This window comes from Octopus sinensis, linkage group LG21, assembly GCF_006345805.1.
Source record: "Octopus sinensis linkage group LG21, ASM634580v1, whole genome shotgun sequence".
Classification (NCBI taxonomy): domain Eukaryota; kingdom Metazoa; phylum Mollusca; class Cephalopoda; order Octopoda; family Octopodidae; genus Octopus; species Octopus sinensis.
Window position 1 is genome coordinate 24,070,912 of NC_043017.1, and position 21,758 is coordinate 24,092,669.

At 37.1% G+C, this 21,758-nt stretch overlaps 1 protein-coding gene across 3 annotated transcripts in view; it reads right to left on the minus strand.

Annotated features, from left to right (window-relative positions):
* Positions 1-242: 242 nt before the first annotated feature.
* LOC115222930 (spermatogenesis-associated serine-rich protein 2) overlaps positions 243-21,758 on the minus strand; it is a 160,505-nt gene continuing 138,989 nt past the window's right edge. For all 3 annotated transcript variants that reach the window (XM_029793328.2, XM_029793327.2, XM_029793329.2), the window contains 9 exons: positions 16,924-17,053; positions 12,830-12,888; positions 11,226-11,335; positions 9,579-9,659; positions 8,556-8,577; positions 7,028-7,171; positions 6,457-6,560; positions 4,202-4,244; positions 243-1,388 (listed from right to left, as the gene is read on the minus strand). In XM_029793328.2, the coding sequence (XP_029649188.1) occupies positions 1,150-1,388; positions 4,202-4,244; positions 6,457-6,560; positions 7,028-7,171; positions 8,556-8,577; positions 9,579-9,659; positions 11,226-11,335; positions 12,830-12,888; positions 16,924-17,053 (932 nt within the window). In that variant the 3' untranslated portion in view covers positions 243-1,149. The remainder of the gene's footprint in view (positions 1,389-4,201; positions 4,245-6,456; positions 6,561-7,027; positions 7,172-8,555; positions 8,578-9,578; positions 9,660-11,225; positions 11,336-12,829; positions 12,889-16,923; positions 17,054-21,758) is intronic.

The following is a 21,758-nucleotide window of genomic DNA, read 5'->3' on the forward strand; positions in this document are numbered from 1 at the left end:
TAAATCTCCTTTATAGCAACTCATTTATATATATTACACAATTTTTAATACTCGGTGCTTCCACCAAAGTCAACCTTGGTGGAATTTTAACTCAGAATGTAGAGACGGACAAAATGCCACTAAGCATTTTGCCCAGTGTGCTAGTGATTCTGCCAGCTCGCCACCTTAATAATAATAATAATAATATAATAATAATAATAACAATAATAATAATAATGATAATAATAACAGAAGACACTTGATAACAAATCAATACAGTTTTTATAACGTTTTAGTGATCGATATGTATTGGATATCTTTGGATATCTTTGGAAAAAAATGTTATTCTGGAAGGATAATGTTTGTTCAGCATCGAAGGCGAATACATGAAAGAGGATTCATAAAGAGCTGATTCTTTTTGGTTTTTTTTTAGTGGGGAAAAATTGTAGAAATAGAAATAGTTTAGCTTACATAAAGAATATTTTCCAAACATATTCTTGTTTCTTCTTTCTTGCATTTTTTTTAATTATTATATTTTTATTAAATTTTATTTCTTTTTTTTTTTTAAAGATGAAATTTGCAAATATATTTTTAATTTTTTTTTTCTTCTTGCCCTCCCTAAATTTCAAGACAAACATAAACGATCATTTCTAGAATTAGTTTCATGTTTAGAAATATCTTGTTTGGTTCCGTTTTTGAGAGGGAGATAGACTGACAGATTGAGGGAGAGAGAAAGAGAGAGAAAAAAGAAAGAGAAGAGAGAGTGAGAGAGAGAGAGCATTATCGAAGGGAGACAATTATAATGACATAGTACATATAGATTAATTTCCCTGATTTTTTTTGACTGATTTGGTTGTTCTGTATTTTGCCATTTTTTTTCTTTAACTTTTCATTATTTTATATATTTTTAGTATTTATGTTAAACCTAACTAAGAAGGAATTAAAGGGAAGAGAGAGAAAAAAAAACCTTTTCATATTATGTATGTATGTATCATGACAATATGAGTGCATGCATTCATGTGCAAAGTGAATGCGTGAATGATTGTATATTTACTGTTGTTACATGTTAAGTGGAAGTGGGAACTCTTAAACTTGATTTTTTTGTACCTTGTTTTCCATCAACTCAACTCCAAAAAGGGCTGGAGAAGAAAGGGGGGGAGGGAGAGTCAATTATCTGTAAACTGAATTATCTTGGTCTCGAGAATTTGTCTTCAGCCTCGACACTCCACCAGGCCGGGACCGACGGGCTCCAAAATGCACTCCCCGACCTAGGTACTGTACTCTTTGTTCGTGCGGGTAATAAGAATCGGAATTTCCTCTGTAGCCCCCATCTCCTCTTCGATGACCTCGGTTACTTACTTGGTGATAGTTCCGAGACGACCGACCCGAACTATAGTTATTTCGATAATCTGTTTAAAGAGAAAGAAAAGAATCATCATCATCATCATCATCATCATCGTTTAACGTCCGTTTTCCATGCTAGCATGGGTTGGACGGTTCAACTGGGGTCTGGGAAGCCAGAAGGCTGCACCAGGCCCAGTCTGATCTGGCAGTGTTTCTACAACTGGATGCCCTTCCTAACGCCAACCACTCCGTATATATGAAATGATAAAATTATTATACCACGCAAAAGGAAAGTGATTCATAGGCTGAGTAGAGAGCAACAGACAAAGTATCTTGTGGTATTTCATTAAGTCCCTTTTTGTTCAGGGTTCCAATACCACCTGACTCAATGAAAACAAGTAGTAGGGTTTAATCAATGTAACCCTTTAACATTATGAGTATTCTGTTAAAAATAATACTTATTCATCCACATTGTTTTAAATTAATCAGTCGTTATCTCATTGATTCAAGATTGCGATATGATTGTTTATTTTTAGAATGACATTGTAGGGTAAGTATGAGAGGCTGGATCTGCCAATTTAAACACAAGACAAATAAAATATTTGGGCCTAATATGGCTGGTTTAAATGATAAAGGGTTAATCAAACAACTACATTCCTTTCCCTAAATTTATGGCATTGTACCAATGTTTAAGATTACTATTATTCACCAAACTAAATACAAAAAAAATAACACATACAACTGATTATTTTTCACTGATCTTTGTCCAGTTTTTTTAACAACTGAATATTTGCTTTGTAAGACACAATAACTGAGAGATCAAACTGCTGGACTTAAAATTGTCCAAAAATATTTCTAAAAGCCCTACATTAGGGTAGATAGGTCATAACCTATCACCTTTTTTTGCAGGGCTGCAGAAATTAGAGGAACTCGGGAGAAAGAAACCACAATTCATGAATTGTTACACAAAGAAGCACCATATCAGTTTGTCAAATTTTTCTCTCACTCAAAATATGATACAAATACTTGCAATTGTGAGAGATCCATGAAAAGCACCCAAGATCATGTGGGCATGTTAAACCAGGATATAGATTAAGACTGCTGCTCAAGAACAGAAACAGGAAATCCTATGGGCTTTTACCTACCTAGTGGTATGACTAAATGAAACTTGATCAAGGTACCAATTATGAGCGAGCTTAGAAACAAGTGACTGATTTTAGAAATACATGATCAATCTTAGCAAACAAGTGACATATCTAAGAAACATGACTGATCTTAGAAAAATGTGATCAATCTTAGAAATATGTGATTGATCACATTTGTTAGATCAATCTAAAAAGCATGTGATCATAGAAATATGTGATCAATCTTAGAAAAATGTGATCAATCTTAGAAAAATGTGATCAATCTTAGAAATACATGATTGATCACGTGTTTGTTAGATTAATCTAAAAAAACTATCAATCTTAAAACATGATCAATCTTAGAAATATATGATCAATCTTAGAAATATGTGATAGATCATAAAAACATGTGACCAATCTCAAAAACGTGATCAATCTAGAAATATGTGATTGATCTTAGAAACAAATCATCAATCATAGAAATACGTGATTAAAATGTAAATATCTTGACCACACAGACACGCTTGTTCTCATGTAGCCATTACATCTCTACAGAACTGACTAAGCATTATTTGTCTGTCTATACAGCTCCACAAATACTTCTAGTTAAAAAGAACTCCTAACATTGGAAATGTCAAAATGTTTTCAATCCATCGACAGCAGTGATCATGGTGATCAGGTTTCAGTGGAATAGATTGTGAATTTTGGTTTTAACTTTCAACTAGAACAACTCTTCGCATAATGTCCCAGAACAAGAGTCTGATTAGTGCAAGATCTCAATCTCAGCAGCACTTGTAATTTTTGTGACCTCATAGCTACTTTAATTCTTTAGTTACTATATTTCAGTTGAAATACAATGCCTTTGTTTCAATTAATTTTGAACATGATGAAGAATTTAGTGAAAGGATTTTGTCAAGTTGATGCTTGGAACATAAATTAACAAGAAATCTCAATTGGAAAGTTTTTAGATCACTTCAAAACACGAAGTTTGTATCATAGAACCAGGAGTAGTCTCAGGTAGGGTAGGTATCATCATCATCATCATTTAATGTCTATCTTCCACAGGTTGGATGGTTTGGCAGGAGCTGGCAAGTCAAAGAAGTGCACCAAGCTCCAAATGTTTGTTCTGGCATGGTTTTACAGCCGGATGCCTTTCCTAACACCAACCACATTTAAGCTTGTAGGCTGGGAACCAGAGATCTGGTTCAAATGTTTATCATTAATGTAAAAGACACAAGAGGAACCACTTAACCCTAACCTAACCCTTTTGTTGCCATATTTCTTCTGAAATACACTGCCTCTATTCCACTGCACTGCTTCTATTCCACTGGAGTTTGAAAATAATGAAAAGCTTTTCAAAATAACTGTCTTTATTAAGCTGGTATATTGAACATAAACTAATATGAAATTTTGACGGAAGGTTTAAATTTAGATCACTTTAACCTTTTAGCATTTATACTGGCCACATCAGGCCCGAATATTCTGCCTGTTTTATAATCAAACTGACCAGATCTGGCCTCTCGCACCAACCTTACAATGTCATTTTAACAATAAACAATCACATCATCAAAATCTCAAAGCTATAAGATAATGCATGATTAATTCAAAATAATGTGACTAAATAAGCATTACGGTTGATAGATAATCTGAATGCTAAAGGATTAAAACAGAAAGTTGGAATGATAGAAGCAAGAGTGGTGTTAGGAAGGTTGGTACTAAAAGGGTTAAAAAGAAGATATAACAGTCTTAATTACCTGATGATTTGTAATTGCTTGAAAACGTTCTCGAATGTTGATACTGGAGAAAATAGAAAAATATTTTAATTAAGTCCAGAAATATACATATACAGTTAACGTACCTCATTTTTAAATTTCTGTCTACCAAGCTATTCATAATGTATTTGTATGTCTATGTGTGCATCATCATCATCATCATCATCATCTAATGTTCGTTGTTCATGCTGGCATGGGCTAGATGGTTTGACCAGGGCTGGTAAGCTGAGGGGCTGTACCAGACTCCGTTCTGATTTGGCGTGGTTTCTATGGCTGAATGCCCTTCCTAATGCCAACCACTCCAAGAGTGTAATGGGTGCCAGTTGTGTGACACCAGTATCTGCCACGACTATGATTTCACTTGGCTTGATGGGTCTTCTCAAGCACAGCATATTGCCAAAGGTCTCAATCATCTGTCATTGCCTCTGTGAGGCCCAACACACAAAAGGTGCTTTTTACGTGCCACCAGCACAGATTCCAGTTACACGACACTAGCATCAGACACATTGCCTCCATGAGGCCCAATGCTCAGCAGGTGATCTTTATGTGCCACCGGTATGGGTGCCAGTTACTTCCATGAGGCCCAGTGCTCAAAACGTGCTTTTAACCTGCCAGTTATGTGATACCGGCATTGGCTACATTGCCTCCATGAGGCCCAATGCTCAGCAGGTGCTTTTTACATGCCACCAGCACAGGTGCCAGTTGCTTCTGTGAGGCCAAACACTCAAAAGGTGCTTTTTACATGCCACTGTCACAGGTGCCAATTATGCAACACGGACATCAGCCACAATGCCTCCATGAGGCCCAACGCTCAGCAGGTGCTTTTTACATGCCACCAGCACAGGTGCCAGTTGCTTCCGTGAGGCCCAACACTTAAAAGGTGCTTTTTACATGCCACTATCACGGGTAACGCTCAACAGGTGCTTTTTACATCATCACTGTTTTAATGTTCACTTTACCAGGATCCCATAAGTCAGGCAGAATTTGTTGAAGCAACTTTTTCTACAGCCAGATTCCCTTCCTATCATCAACCCTCACCTGCTTCCAAGTAAGGTAAATATAGCCTCATTGTCAGACATGTGTCCACAGAATATTAGAAAAACCGGCTAACCTACAACAGCATGGAAAAGTAACTGTAAAACAACCAATAAAGATGAAAGATGATAGATGAGACTAATATACTAATGAACTTTTATTGCTTTTTCTGAATAACTCATCTCTAAATATAGATATATAGAAAATAGTTATATCTCAGCAAAAAACTGATTTAATATTAACAGACTCTCAAAACTGTATTTAAGTCTTGATCCTATTGTTGTTAATTGATTTTCTTTTTGTCAATGAAACATAAGAAAAGAACATTGTGTCTGTTTGTATGTGAAGATGAAGATCTGAGTGAAAGTGTGTTTGTATCTGTGGGTGTAATAGTGAGAGAGAAAAAAAACAGTGTGAATGTGAAAAAGTGAGTGAGTGTGTGTTATAGAGAGTGGTCGCTTGGCCAGCTAGAAACAGTGATCAAAGTGCCCTCAAATAGCATTATACTGTCTTCAAAAGAAAAGATGGCTAAAAGTGTCTCTGACCATAAGGTCTGCTTGATCAAGGTCGACTTGGAGTAAAATAGCAAAATAACATGATCTGCAGTGAGAGCATTAAAGAAGAAGAAAGAGAGAATCAAGTTCTTTATCTTTTACTTGTTTCAGTCATTGGAGAGCAGCCATGCTGGAGCACCACCTTAAAGGGTATAGTTGAACAAATTGAGCCCAAAATTTATTTTCCAGTTCGGCACTTAGTCTATTAGTTTCTTTTATCAAACTGCTAAGTTACAGGGATGTTGTCAAGCACCAGTCATCAAGCAGTAGTAATTTTCAGCACACCCTTGTATGCATATATATATATCACTTTGGGCAAGTATCTTCTGCTATAGCCCCAGGCCAACCGAAGATTTGTGATTGATTTTGGTAGGCAGAAGTTACTGCCGTGTGTGTAGGTGCTTGTGCCTCTCCGAAAGAGCTAGAGGGATATATTGGGTCATCCCATAAATAATGCGGTTTTTTCAATTGCATGAAAAAAAAGTCAGAAGGGGGGGGGCAAGATAGACTACCTGCATCAACTTGCTATAAAACAACCCAAAACAAATGAATATATATTTTTTTAGTCATTAATATATCTTATTTCTATATTTTTGATTTTATTAATTTCTGTAGAGGACAAAAGTATATATAAAGAAAATGTCAAACCTGTTCATTATTGGTATTACTACTAACAGGACACGAAGAGACTGCAACAGGTTCTTCCGTTGTAGCATCTTGTGACGTCGAGTTCGAATTGCTTGAGTTGTTCCCTAAAGTAAAACACAAAAACCCTTTCATTTCTACGGGGAGAAAATCCTGACAGAAATCTCTTGTTTACAACTGTATCACTCTTCCCTTCCCTCAATACCCTTCTCTTCTCTCTCCCACAGACACACACAATCCCCAGTATACTCAATCTACAGCCAAATCATCCTCCATAGACTTATCTTCAGAATTAAGATTGTATGTATACTAAATCTTAGTACAGTGTGTCCACCAGAGAAAAAAGAGGAGGACAGACAGTTGCAAAACACAATGAAGCAATAAAGATTCACACACCCTCACACACACACAAACCACATCCCCACAAACAAATAGCTTCCTCCATAAACAAACACCTCCATATGTGCACACAAATACTATTATCCGAAAACATCTCACACACGCACACACAAAATATTCCTATAAATCATTAAAGAGAAAAACGCATCATCATCATGAGCAGTTGTTAAGTTACCATTCATTTCTTCAGGTAGATTATGACTTGTATTAATGACAGCACTTGGGATTGGGGGCGGTTGTAGACTGCTTCCATTAGACGATGAACTTTCACTTTGGTTTGGACGGTTTACACTATATGCACATTTATTGACAGGAGTAACTGAAGAAAAGATGAGAGAAAAGAGCAAATAAGCGACTCAATAAGTATTGGAGAGATGGAATAATGTTATCTTAAAAACAATTTTAAAAATAATTGTGTGTATGTGTGAGGTCATTCTTAGTGCCAGTGACATCATGTAACCTGTGCATTATTTTATATACTATTCAAAAGGCAGCGAGCTGGCAGAAACACTAGCGCGTCGGGCGAAATGCTTAGCGGTATTTCGTCTGATGCTACGTTCTGAGTTCAAATTCTGCTGAGGTTGACTTTGCCTTTCATCCTTTCAGGGTCGATAAATAAAGTACCAGTTTCGCACTGGGGTCGATGTAATCAACTTAATCCCTTTGTCTGTCCTTGTTTGTCCCCTCTATGTTTAGCCCCTTGTGGGCAGTAAAGAAATATATATATACTGTTCATGTGCTTTTTGGTTATTTTTTTCTGGTGACCATCGTTATCACATCTGTGCAAAAGAGTGTCGGTCCCTAGCAGGACTGGAAACCTACATCCATGCTGCTCATGCTTAAGAGAACAAACAAACGACAGCATTGTTTCAAATTGAGTTGCAGCTGTGTAGATGTGTATGTATATGTCATCACCATCATCATCATTTAATATACGTTTGTCCATACTGGCATGGGTTGGATGGTCTGACCAGAATTGGCAAGCTGGGGAGCTGCACCAGACTCCACTCCGATTTGGCGTGGTTCCTATAGCTAGATGCTCTTCCTAATGCCAACCGCTTTAAAGAGCGTGCTGGGTGCTTTTACATGGCACCACAGGGGCACTTTTGCATAGCTCCACACAGGCACTTTTACGTGACACTGCATGGGCACTTTTCTGTGGCATCACCACAAGTGCTTTTCACCACCAGTATGTGTATATATATATATATATATATATATATATACTTATAAACAAGGGCAATAGAAAATTATTCCAATGCCAATATGCTGAGAACAGACTTTAAATCGTCAATTTCCACATTTCAATATATATTCACTATAAATACATGTCATGCTGAAATTGAGGAAAGCGAGCCAACAGAATTTTTTTAAATTAATTCAATATAGAAATAACAAACTTTTTTTTAAAATTCTGCTGGCTCGCTTTCCTCAATTTCAGCACAACGTGTATTTATAGTGAATGTATATTGAAATGCGGCTTGCTACCCTAACTAGCAGGATAGCTTCATGCAAAAGCTAAACGATGCAAAGTGCATTGTGACCATCAATGTATAACGACATCTGATAGTCTGTTTGATCACATAATCATATGATATATATATATGTGTGTAGCAAATGAGCCACTTATCTTCTGAGAAATAATTTTTTATGTGTGTTTGTGTGTGTATCTAAGTGATAAAAAAATAACACTAGATACTTACTTTCCCCAAATTTGTTAATCTCCTGAAATAAAACAGAAAAAGAAAAGGTGATGAATTTATTTAAAAAGTAAGTCTGACCAAATAGTTAAGTCAAAAATTTTTCATTCCAAATATTTATAGAAGGCGGATGAAATTTCTTTATAAGGAAATGCAGAATTGTAGAAGGGAGGGGTGGAGAAAAAGGAAGAGAAGACAAGGGTGAGACAGAAATGAAAGGAGAGAGAGAGCAAAAGGCATGATGTTAAGAGATGAGAAAGAGAACAAGATAAGTAATTAATGTTTAACAGTGGAATTATATTTGCCTATAAAAGGGAACTGAAACAAGTTCATACATTTGACTCATGAAAAGCTTACTTTTCATTCCTATGACACAAACCATTGAGATAAAACATTGGCATAACTACAGATATATGCCCCACTGACTTCCTTAATAACTTTCTGAAAAACAGATGTTTTTTTTTTAATGAAATTTTCCAGAGATACATTTTAGGTGGTGTACATCAAAGATGCATGGGAGTTTGTAGTGAATAACACTTTCAGAGGGATGGAAAGGAGTTTCAGATAGACCACACACCTCAGTTTGTTTCCGCATAGCTTCCTGAAAACTAAATATTTTTAAATAAAATTTTCTACAAATAAGTTTTAGAGGGTGTATATAATGATGATGTTGGAATTTGATGTAAATGAAAAAAATTTGGGAATCAAGTCAGGTAAGTCACACACCTAGACTTTATTTCCTCACACATTTTGATGAGGTGTGTAAATTATTTAACCCCCCTCACACACACACACACACATGCATAAATTTTTACACATAAAACTTTGACATAATTGTAATGTACACCCTCAGAAATATATTTATTGAAAATGTTTAATTAAAAATATCAATTTTCCAGAAAGTTATGAGGAAACAAAGTCAGCAAAGGGGCACACATTTGTAGTTTTACCAAAATATTGAGTCTGATCGGCTGAAGTTCTCTTGTCTTCACTGCCTTTTATGTATACCACTGAAATTTCACTTACATTTTTCAGATGATCAGAATCATAGTGGAACCGCGTGCTCCGACCAATATCCTCATCAATCCGTCTGAAACTTACAAATTCCTGCAAATACAAAGACAGCCAGTCAGGTGAAATGCCCACAGCCAAACAGCAGCACCATTTCTATCTTTCTCACTCTCAAATAAAAGACAAGGATACAAACTGTTATTTTTTTTTTCATTCTCCATATCAAATGAACATATCAAGGTCATCATCCATGGAACCTTCCATGGATTAATTGTCCAGGTTCTGTATTTTACCTGACCTGTTTCTTTACTGCCCACAAGGGGCTAAACACAGAGGGGACAAACAAGGACAGACAAACGGATTAAGTCGATTACATCGACCCTAGAGCGTAACTGGTACTTAATTTATCAACCCCGAAAGGATGAAAGGCAAAGTCGACCTCGGCGGAATTTGAACCCAAAACGTAACGGCAGACAAAATACGGCTACACATTTCGCCCAGCGTGCTAACGGTTCTGCCAGCTCGCCGCCTTACCTAATAAAGAACATCATTATCATCATATTAATGCTCACTTTTCCATGCTTGCATGGGTCAGACAGAATTTCACAAGGTAGATTTTTCTCCAACCTGATGTTCTTCCTGTTGCCAACCCTCACGTGTTTCCAAGTAAGGCAATATTCTTCAACACCAGAAATGCTTTCACAAAAGATTAAAGCAAAAGACACTGCTTGGATGTTGGTAACATTCATTTACAATTATCACATGATATCTACACAAGGAGACAGTAATACACACACATGCGTACACATATACATACATATGTAAATGTATATATACATATATATATATCATCACTATTTAATGTCTGTTTTCCACGTTGAGATGGGTTGAATGGTTTGACAGGAGCTGGCAAGCCAGAGAGCTGCACCAGATTCCAGTCGTCCGTTTTGGCTTGGTTTTTACAGCTGGGTGCTCTTCCTAATCTCAATCACTTTACAGAGTACACTTGGTGCTTTTTAAGTGTCTCAGCACAGGTACTCTTTTATATGGCACCAGCATAGGTGCTTTTCTATGTGACACCAGCACGGATACCTTTTTATATGGTGCCAGCACAAGTGCTCTTTTACATGATGCTGGCACAGGGGCTTTTCTACAATGGACTCCTTTCAGTTTCCATCTATCAAATCCACTCACAAGGCTTTGGTCAGCTTTATGTTACAATAGAAGACACTTGCCCAAGATGGCACACAGTGGGACTGAACTAAGACCATGTGTTTGAGAAGCAAACTTCTTGCCACACAGTCAGTCCATATTCAAAGGACAGAGTATTGTCATCAAGTTAATTTTAGAAGAGCTCATCTCCATGCAAACTTAACTGGTGAGCTGACAACCAATCGAGTCAAATAACAGCCAAAACTCTTTTCAACCAATAACATATCTCCAAGAATAATCTTGATACAAGAAAGATAAAATCCTCAGAATGAAGAAAACAACAAACATATCCAAAGCCATGAGTTCAATTCCCAGTGGTGTGTTGTCTCCTGACATCAGTTGCCAAGTAGTGGTAGGGGACAAATACAGACAAACACACACATATATATATATATATATACACACACACATGCACGAGCAATGGGCTTCTTTCAGTTTCTGTTTACAAACCTTAATTTGACTTCTCAGTTCAGCAACTTCACTATCTTTCATCTGTTGAGCTCGATCAATCTGTACCTTCAAATCAGCTGCCTTCTGTTTTCGCTGTTTTATAATATCTTCTGCAAAAAAAATCCAGACATGTCTACTGTTTTAGCATTGTTTTAGTTATGGTAAAGGAAATTAAGCTGGTTTCATTTAAAACAGTGGTTCTCAAAAGGGTCCATACAAGCTTTTGATGTTAAAGTTTATGAGCAATAAATTGGTTACACTTCAACAATACACAAAACATTTTAACTACTTTTTATACAATTCCTTAATAATATTTGGTGATAAAAATATAATAGGATTTTTTAAAGCAACAAAATAGGAATCAAAGGGGTCCATAGGTAAAAAAATGGTTGAGAACCACTGATTTAAAACATGAAATTGTTAACATCAAAAATGGGAAGCTAGTTTTTAATTCTTACATCTTATGTGTGTACATCAGTTATTCAATTTATCTGTAGTTATTCGGTTTATTTCTGAGCCCGTCACAATTTCACCACAGATGTATAGCATGAACTTAAGATGACGTGGCTTAAGTTTTGAGACAAGCATATGACCACTGACAAGATGAAACATGTATAAAGTAAAGCAAGTAGGACTTGACTTCATCAGGGGAGTTAACCTACTGACATCGCCCTCAATAAGTTGATGGCCAAAGGGAAAGATAATTGCCTTTTCTCTAGCTCCTCATTAAAACACACACACACACACACAAAGTAAATAGCAAAAACCATATTATTCAGTTGATAGTTGGTAACAAAAAGATGGATGTAGAAATGCTAGTTTTGAAGTGTTAAATATTTAAATTAAAACCTCCCATTTTCATTTTACCTAAAACAAAACCTTTATTAACTTATTTTCCTAAGATAAAGTGAACTGCTTTAATAAATTGAAATCGAAATCAAATTCAATGACTGGCATCCGTTCTAGTGAAACGCTAAGAGCACCATCCGAGCGTGAGTGTTGCCAAAGCAGCTAACTGGCTTCCATGCTGGTGGCATGTAAAAAGCACCATTTGAGTGTGATCGTTACCAGCATCGCCTTACTGGCACTTGTGCCAGTGGAATGTGAAAAAACCATTCGAGTGCGGTCGTTGTCAGTGCTGCACGTAAAAAACACCATTTGAGCGTGGCCATTACCAGTACCACCTGACTGGCCCTCGTGCCGGTGGCACATAAAAGCACCCACTACACTCTCGGAGTGGTTGGTGTTAGGAAGGGCATCCAGCTGTAGGAACTCTACCAGATCAAGATTGGAGCCTGGTGTAGCCATCGTTGTCGTAACCGACGGAGTGCTTCCACCACTATTTATTTTATTACACAGGTGCCCAGTGGAGGGTAAAATGAGACAAAGAGGCCCAGGTAGAGGAAGTTAATTACTATACCAAACCACTTAAAACCATTGATTATTTAAAAAATTAAATGAAAACTCTGAATGGAATGTAATATTTTATTTCAAATCTGGTCACAAAAGAGTTTTGAATGTTGATAGGTTCGACTCTGATTTCAGTAACTTTAGGTTACTTCTTAAGTGCTGCAATAAACAAAGATGTGATATAAAAGACAAACCTGCATCTAAATTCACTTTGTCCAGTTCTTGTATCATTTGTGACTCTCTTTCTTTAAGACTGGAGAAGGAAAACAAAAAAACAAAAAATAATCAATCAATATGTTATTTGTCACTGATTCAAACAAGATAGTTGAGTTGTTTTAAGATACTCTAATTAAAATTATTTATTAATGAATGATTAATTCTATAGATTTCATGGAAATGAAGGAGGGTACACTGACATCCACATGATTCTCAGGACATCTGTTATCTTATACTTGTTTCAGACTGCGACCATGCTGGAGCAATGCCTTGAAGAATTTTTAGTGAAACAAATCAACCCCAGTACTTATATTTTTTTCAAATCCTGGTGCTTATTCTATTGGTCTCTTTTGCCAAACCACTAAGTTATGGAGATGTAAACACACACATACACACACACACACACACACAGACACACACACACACACAAACACACACACACTCACACACTCACACACACACACACACACAGCAACAGGCTTCTTTCAGTTTCCATCTACCAACTCAACACACAGTGCTAAAACAAAATCCACATCAATAAACTGCTTCCAACCCATACCGAGGGCTATAGCAGAAGACACTCATCCCAGGTGCCACGCAGTGGGACTGAACTCAAAACCTCTTACCATACAGCCGTGCCTGCACCTAATATTATTGTACAATACTTCTGATCAGGCAGTACACTGTCAGTACCAAATCCGTTCTAAGTACATATTATGACACAATTCAGAACATCATTTCCTAAATTAAAGAACATAAATTTTTAACAATCATATATCATGTTTTGAGACTTAAGCAGAATCTGTAACACACTGAGTGGAGTCAGGAAAGACTTAACAGAACAAATCAGGATGTATTTTTCCTGATTTGATTCCGTATTGGCAAACACTGATTTGTTCTAAAGCCAGCCTCATAATTTATGCTACCAAATCATATACAGAATTAATATGTACCGACCATAACCTACATACAATAAGCAGATTATACAATCATAATCCAATTCTTATTCAGATTAATGTATTATGAAGAGTTATTGCTGTTTAGCCATAGGTTAACCCTGATCCTGTAGACCTATGGTCAGAGGCTTTCTAACTATGATGGGTCAGTTGTCTTAGAGATGTGTATGTAGGGAAGCCATGTGGCTTAGTGGTTAGGCTATTCTGCTCGTGTTCATAAGGCCATGAGTTCAATTCCCAGTGGTGTGTTGTCTCCTTGAGCAAGACACTTTATTTCACATCGCTCCAGTCCACTCAGCTGGCAAAAATGAGTTGTACATGTAATTCAAAGGTCCTACATTGTCACATTCTGTGTCACACTGAATATCCCTGATAACTACATCAAGGGTACGCATGTGTGTGGAGTACTCAGCCACTTGCACTTCAATTTCAAAAGCAGGCTGTTCCATTGATCAGATGAACTGGAACACTTGTCATCATAACCGACAGAGTGTCAGTTATGCATGATGACTTTATCAGAAGTGTTCCTTCCTTATTTAACTTTTTCATTGCTATATTACTGTGTGTATATATATATATATATATATATATATATATATATATATATATATATATATGTATGTATGATGGATCTTGTGCAGTTTCTGTCTACCAAATCTACTCACAAGATTTTGATCAGCTCAATGCTATAGTAGCAGACACTTACCCAAGGTGTCACACAGTGGGACTGAACTCCTGACCAGACAATTGAGAAATATTTAATTTCATCTCTACACATTATAAGTTCAAAATCTCTCCATAGCCTACTTTATTTATCATCGCTCCTAAGGTCAATAAAACAAAGTACCAGGGATATTCGGGGGAGGGGAGTGGTTTAATAGACTGCGTTCCCTCCTCCAGTCCCACTCCTTGTTCTCATACGCCAATGTAAGAAATCATTAACACACACAAATATAAAACGATGCAGATAGCCAAGACAATAGAAAGCTAGACTGGCTGCTTTTTTTTAGTATATCACCAAAACGAATAATAATAATAATAATAATAATAACAACAATAATAATAATAATAATAATGATAATAATAATAACAATAATAACAATAATAATAATGATAATAATAATAATAATAATAATAATAATGATAATAACAATAATAATAATAATAATAACAATAAACTGTGACCTGAGGAAAAAGCTATGAAATTTGAGATTCTCCAATCAATCAAAGAAACATTGATGAAGTAATAATCGACATAATCACATCTATTTTTGCGTGCATGCTTTATTGTTGATACAATTTTCAAAGTGTAATATTATATCAATGTTAAACGTCATCTAAAAGTGGTAACGAAGTAGAAACACCAGATCATTACTAAATTGATGGTTGTTGTTGTTGTGTGTGGTTTGTCTGATAGAGATCATAGCACTTGCGCTCTGTAATATGGTTCAGAGAAGCCAGTGACCATCACAGTGGCATGACCTACAGAGATCAGTAAACAACACTATGGTATGACCAGACAGCCACCAGCAAGGAGCACAATAGTTTGGTCAAGAAAGCCTAGCAAAAGCTGGACAATGATTTTGCTGAGAGAAGCCAGTAAGCTTCACTGTGATTTGGTCAAAAAAGGCCGCTGACCATCCACTAAAATACAGCTGATAGCAACAAGCAATAATAATCAGCAATTAGCTTGCTGTATATAGGTGCAGGTATGACTATGAGGTAAGAAGTTTGTTTCCCAACCACATGGTTCTGGGTTCAATCCCACTGCATGCCATCTTGAGCAGGTGTCTTCTACTATAACCCCCGGCCAACCAAAGCCTTGTTAGTGGATTTGGTAGACAGAAACCGAAAGAAGCTCATTGTATGTATGTATGTGTGTGTGTGTATGTATTCGTTTACTTGCTTTTACTTGTTTCGGTGCTGGGGCACCACCATGAATTTTTTTTTTTTTTGAGTAAATTTATGTAATTTTTTTTTTTTTAAAGTTAGTTAAAATATGTTTGTGACATATATAAACTTCTAAAAGCAAATTCACTGCAGTATTCATGGAGAAAAAAATTCCCTCTAATGGTAAAGGGTGTACAAATGCCATACCTGCCCAGTGTGCTTCCCTCTAGTGGATTCCCAGATGCATGGTTCTGGCTCTTTAACCTATCTCAATGGGAAATACCAAAGAGATATAACCCTGGGTAGATTCCAAAGCTGTAGCTTTAACTGAAAAAGTAGTCAACATCAGTGACTGAGTTGCACTACTGGATCACGTGCCAAGCAGTGACTAGGAATAAATGAATTTTAGGTTACTCTTTTACTTGTTTCAGTCATTTGACTGTGGCCATGCTGGAGCACCGCCTTTAGTCAAGCAAATCGATCCCAGGACTTATTCTTTGTAAGCCTAGTACTTATTGTATTGGCCTCTTTTGCTGAAACGCTAAGTTACGGGGATGTAAACACACCAGCATCAGTTGTCAAGTGATGTTGGGGGGGGGGACAAATATAAACATACACACACACACATATATATATATATACGACAAGCTTCTTTCAGTTTCCATCTACCAAATCCACTCACAACGCTTTGGTCGGCCCAAGGCTATAGTAGAAGACAGTTGCCCAAAGTTCCACACAGTAGGACTGAACCCAGAACCATGTGGTTCGTAAGCAAGCTACTTACCACACAGCCACTCACCAACCAGTGCCATACCAGTATACTTGTATGTCAGTTATGACAAGTGTTCCAGTCACTGATGCAATCAACAGAAGTCCCTACTCATGAAATTAATATGCAGGTTGAGTACTCCACAGATACATGTACCCCTAATGTAGTTCTCAAGAAGATTCAGTGTGACAGAGAATGTGACAAGGCTGGCCCCTTTGAAATACAGGTACAAACTCATTTTTGTCAGTGGAATGGACTGGAACAACATGAAATAAAGTGTTTTGCTCAAGGAGACAACACACTGCTGGGAATTGAACTCACAACCTTACGATTGTAAGTCGAATACCCTAACCCCTGAGCTATGCACCTTCACTATGGCTAATAAACACCTACCATAGTTGCCAAAGCCAGAGGAAATTTGTACCAAGCAATTAATAATCGTAATAAGAACACTCACCAAGAATACATTTCTTCAAAGACAGTACTAATTCGTTTGTAAGCTTTCTTCACTTCTTCATTCAGCACCAATTGTAATCTATCCAAAGATACTGTCTGTCTATTCAAATCCTTAATGGATTTCTCAAGACCTAAAACATAAACATTTTTCAATAGAATAGAATGACACATCATTGCAAGATCATTTTTGATGAAACATCGATCATCTGACGAATAACAGTTTTGAACCACAGAACAATATGAAATCATTTTTTTCCAAAATAATAATAAGTAGGAGGAGGAGCAGCAGGAGGAGGAGGAGGAGGAGGAAAGAAAATTTAGTCACAAAACAAGAACGTAAAAAAATCTAGAAATTTGCAAATATAATAGTAATAAGAATGGTTTCAAATTTTGGCACAAAGCCAGCAATTTCAGAGGAGGATTAAGTCGATTACATCAACCCCAGTGTTTAACTGGTACTTATTTTATTGACCCCCAAAAGGATGAAAGGCAGAAATCAACCCTGGCAGAATTTGAATTCAGAACGTGAAGACAGACAAAATGCCGCTAAGAATTTTGCCCAGCTTGCTAATGATTCTGCCACCTCACTGCCTCAATAATAATGATGATGATGATGATGATGATGATGCTGATTTCTTTATTTGTCACAAGGCAATGAATAGGAGAACATTACAAAGATGAATTTTAGAAAAAGCGCAGAGTGGTTACACTGAGGGGGAAAAATACATATTGAAAAGAAGAAAAAATTACAAATAAAAAATAATAAAATGAAATAATGAGAGACAGTTACCTGAAGTAAAACAGACCTTCCCCACAAATCTTTAAAATTCTTCAACACAAAGGCAAGTACCTTCCTCCTGCTAGGAAATTACGAATGAGAATTGAGATTGGAACTCTACTGGAAGGCGCACTTCCTTCTTCATCCTCACCATCCCTTTTCAAGTTGGTGAGAGAAAGGCAGATGAAGAATGTCTGTCCTCAGTCTTTGCAATCTCATCCACCTTGCTATCTCTTTTGCCATAGCCATCAGAGGGAGGAAAACTGCCCATGGCTCCTTACCAACAGAAGGCAGTAGAACCATTTTTGCAATGGTCTTGGCTGACAGCTGGAACCACCCTGCACACAGTAACAAGTGATTGACATAACTCCACAAGTTAGTAATGTTCAGACAATGAATGAGTGCAGGCAGAATGGCTTTAGTCTTCTATGGGCACCTTGGATGGGCCACAATGACAGCACTACTCTGCTCGTAGAATTTATCTGGAACTAGCACCATACCCTGTAGCACTATTTCACGTTTAGAAGTTGCCCTTAATCCCTGACTTGAAATCATGCAGAACGTCCTCATCAATACCCAGAATTGTTCACAGACTATTGTTGTGCAAACCCGCCACTAATCCCCTATAAAATGATAGGATGGATGTCCCACTGAATGTATGGCTTAGGTGGTGGGATATACTAAGTGCCGATCAATATTCTAGAAGCCAGATGATCCCAACCTTGGTCTGTTCTTGACACAAAACTGAGTTGAACAGATGAGTTCTAGCAAGGCATATCTCAAAATTACAACCACACCTGTTCCTTATCATGATTATCCAGGAATTTTTGCAGGTGTCTTAGTCTTAGCACACGCCTGTACATCCTATACACATATCTGCACACAATCAGATGCTATGCATCCACTGCAATTTGTCAAAGACCCCAGTGTAGCTGTGTCACTCAAGCCCATTGAACAACATTTGTTCAAATGTGTTCAAATGCTTACACATTAGCAAAGACAAGACTACCAACATTATAGGGCTTACTACTGTTGTTGTTGTTAGTTTTGTTCTTTAGCTATTCACTACTGGTGCTACTTAAAGCATTTCACTTTTCACTGATATTCTCCACATTTTCACTCGATTTATCAATGTCAACATCTTCCATTGGACCATTTTCCGTTTTGTTTTTTGAAATTTCTATTATTGATACCATTTCTGTTGTTGTTGTTGCCACAGCTAATGTTATTTCTGTTGTTATTGCAATGCTAAATTCCATTATCCCAAATGAATCTAATGATATTCTCCCAATCAACCGCTAATAAATAATCGCCATTCTGCCAGTTACAACATGTGTTCCAGTTGATCTAATCAACATAACAGCCTGCTCATGAAATTAACATGCAAGTGGCTGAGTACTCCACAGATACGCAGACCCTTAATGAAGTTCTCAGGGAGATCCAGTGTGAACACAATGTGACAAGGCTGATAAGATGACGAGCTAGTAGAAACGTTAGCACACCAGGTAAAATGCTTAGTGGTATTTCGTCTTTCTTTATGTTCTGAGTTCAAATCCCACCGAGGTCGACTTTGCCTTTTATCCTCCTGGGATCGATAAATCAAGCACCAGTTGCTTACTGGGGTCGATCTAATCGACTGGCCCCCTCCACAAAAATTTTGGGCTTTGTGCCTAGAGTAGAAAAGAATGTGATAAGGCCGACCCTTTGAATTACAAGTACAACACATTTTTGCTAGCTGAGTGAACTGGAGCAACGTGAAGTAAAGTGTCTTGCTCAAGCACACAATGCACTGGCAAGAATTGAACTCAGAACCTCATGATATTAAACCAAATGCCCTAACCACTAAGCCACGTACCTTCGCTGTCATCAATCAATAATATGGCAGGTAAAAAGAAGATGCTGTTTTGATTGATAGTAAGAGATACAGCAGCAGTAACATTGGTGGAGAGAGGCTGGATTAGACAAACTGCTATTAGACAGTCAATAAAAAAATAATAGTATGGTGGATATATTTTAGTAAAAAATGGCTGTGCATAGACACACACGAGTATGTGTGTGTGTGTTATTGTGTTTGTATACATGTATATGTGCATTTATATATATGTGTATGCATGTAATTGTATGTGTAGTGGTATATATGTGTGAATGCGTATATATATATATATATATATATATATATATATGCCTGCATGTATATGTGTATATATGCATGCATACATGTGTATGTATGCATGTATGTATAAACACATGCGCACACATATATAAACATACACGCCAACACACACATGCATGAATTTATTCACCTGTCTCAAGGCAACTTAAGTTTCTCAATATTACTCATTAAAGAAATTAGCAGCAATACCACTTTGAGAAGGTTTGTTTTTCAATTAGAACAAAAGCAAACCAAGTGGGAGTGGCCGAGCACATCAAACACTGACTCTTTACATTATCCACTGATTAATGCAGCAGCTCTATTTTTAGACCTTTGGCCAAGGCCACCCCCTTCCCCCGTCCCCCCACCCCCACCACACTGATTGTCTGTTCAATTACCAATCTTAAAATCTCTTTTTATGACTATTGCAGTAGCTATTGTTTATAAAACAATATAAGTAACAGCGGAGAGCTAGTAATGATATGATCCTTCAGAACAAAAAAATATCTCGACAGACATCAAAAGCAGCTGAACTATCAGCGCTTTGCAGAAAAACTAAACAAACACACACGTATTCACATCTGTGTGGTTGATGGTGAAAAGGGCATCCAGCCATAAAATGCAATCCATTCCAAAATGGGAAGATGAAGTGGAGATTTGGATTCACAAAGTAGAGTTAGATGGTTACCGTCTAGGTCAGTGTAATGCTGCATCACCATCCATTATCTTTTTTCCCTGCCACCCCTGCTTCATATTTTATCTAATCCAGGTGTGAGCAACCTTTTACAGGAAGCAGGTCACATGAGACATGGCTCTCCTTCAGGCAAGCTGCACAACTAAAAAAGAGAAAGATAGTGGCTTGTGGAATAGTGTTGTCTTGGATTTACGGAGTCTCAAAATAAGATGGGATGGTCATAGCCAGAACACCTTTGACCACTGGTTTGTCAGCTCAATCAAGGTATGACCAGGGGCTATAAACATCACACATTTTCCAATCACACCATCACCACCATCGCCAATGTAATACAGCATCACCACCAACCATCTCTTTTCCCTACCATCCTTACTTCATATTTTTTCTAACCCAGACGTGGACAACTTTTTACAAGAAGCAGGTCACATGAGACATGACTCTCTTTCAGACAAGCCACATGACTGAAAAAACCAATGGTAGTTTTTTGTTGGAATGCCATTCAGAAAGTCCTGTGGACTGCAGTTTGTCCATGAATCTATCCCCCACCATCAACACACTATTCCTTCATCATACTTAGTCATCTTAATGTTGCACTACTGCAGTGTCACTCAACCTTTTGTTTTGCTTTTTTTTCCTATGGACCCCTTTAATTCCTATTTTACTCAGAAAAACCCTCATAGCCATTCAATGTTTAGAAAAAATTATATTTTTATAATGAAATATTATAATAATTGTATTAAAAATTGTTAAAATATTTTGTGTATTGTGGAAGTAAAACCAATTTATTGCAGGTAAATTATAACAACAAAATCTTATGTGGGCCCCCAGCAGCTCTATGGACCTTGTTGAGAACCAAAGATGAGGGGTCTTCAATTTCTTGTTGAATGACCTGCACGGATGATTTGTTTATTGTGATGAAATGTTTGTGCTGTACATTAGCTCCTCCCTTCCATCAAAATCAACAGTACCTGTACAGGTGTGCAGTACGCCACACATTTGATGTCAAAATGGTTGCAGAACAATGTGCAATGAAGTGTTTGGCCCAAGAAGACAAAACTCTGTCTGGTCTGGGAATTGAAGTCATGGTCTTACAATCATGAATGTAACACTCTAACCACTAAGCCATGTGCCCTCACGTGCTTACCATCTAACACTAACCCCAACACAAATAAAACACAAAAAATGCTACAAGGTAGAGGAGACACTTTCATT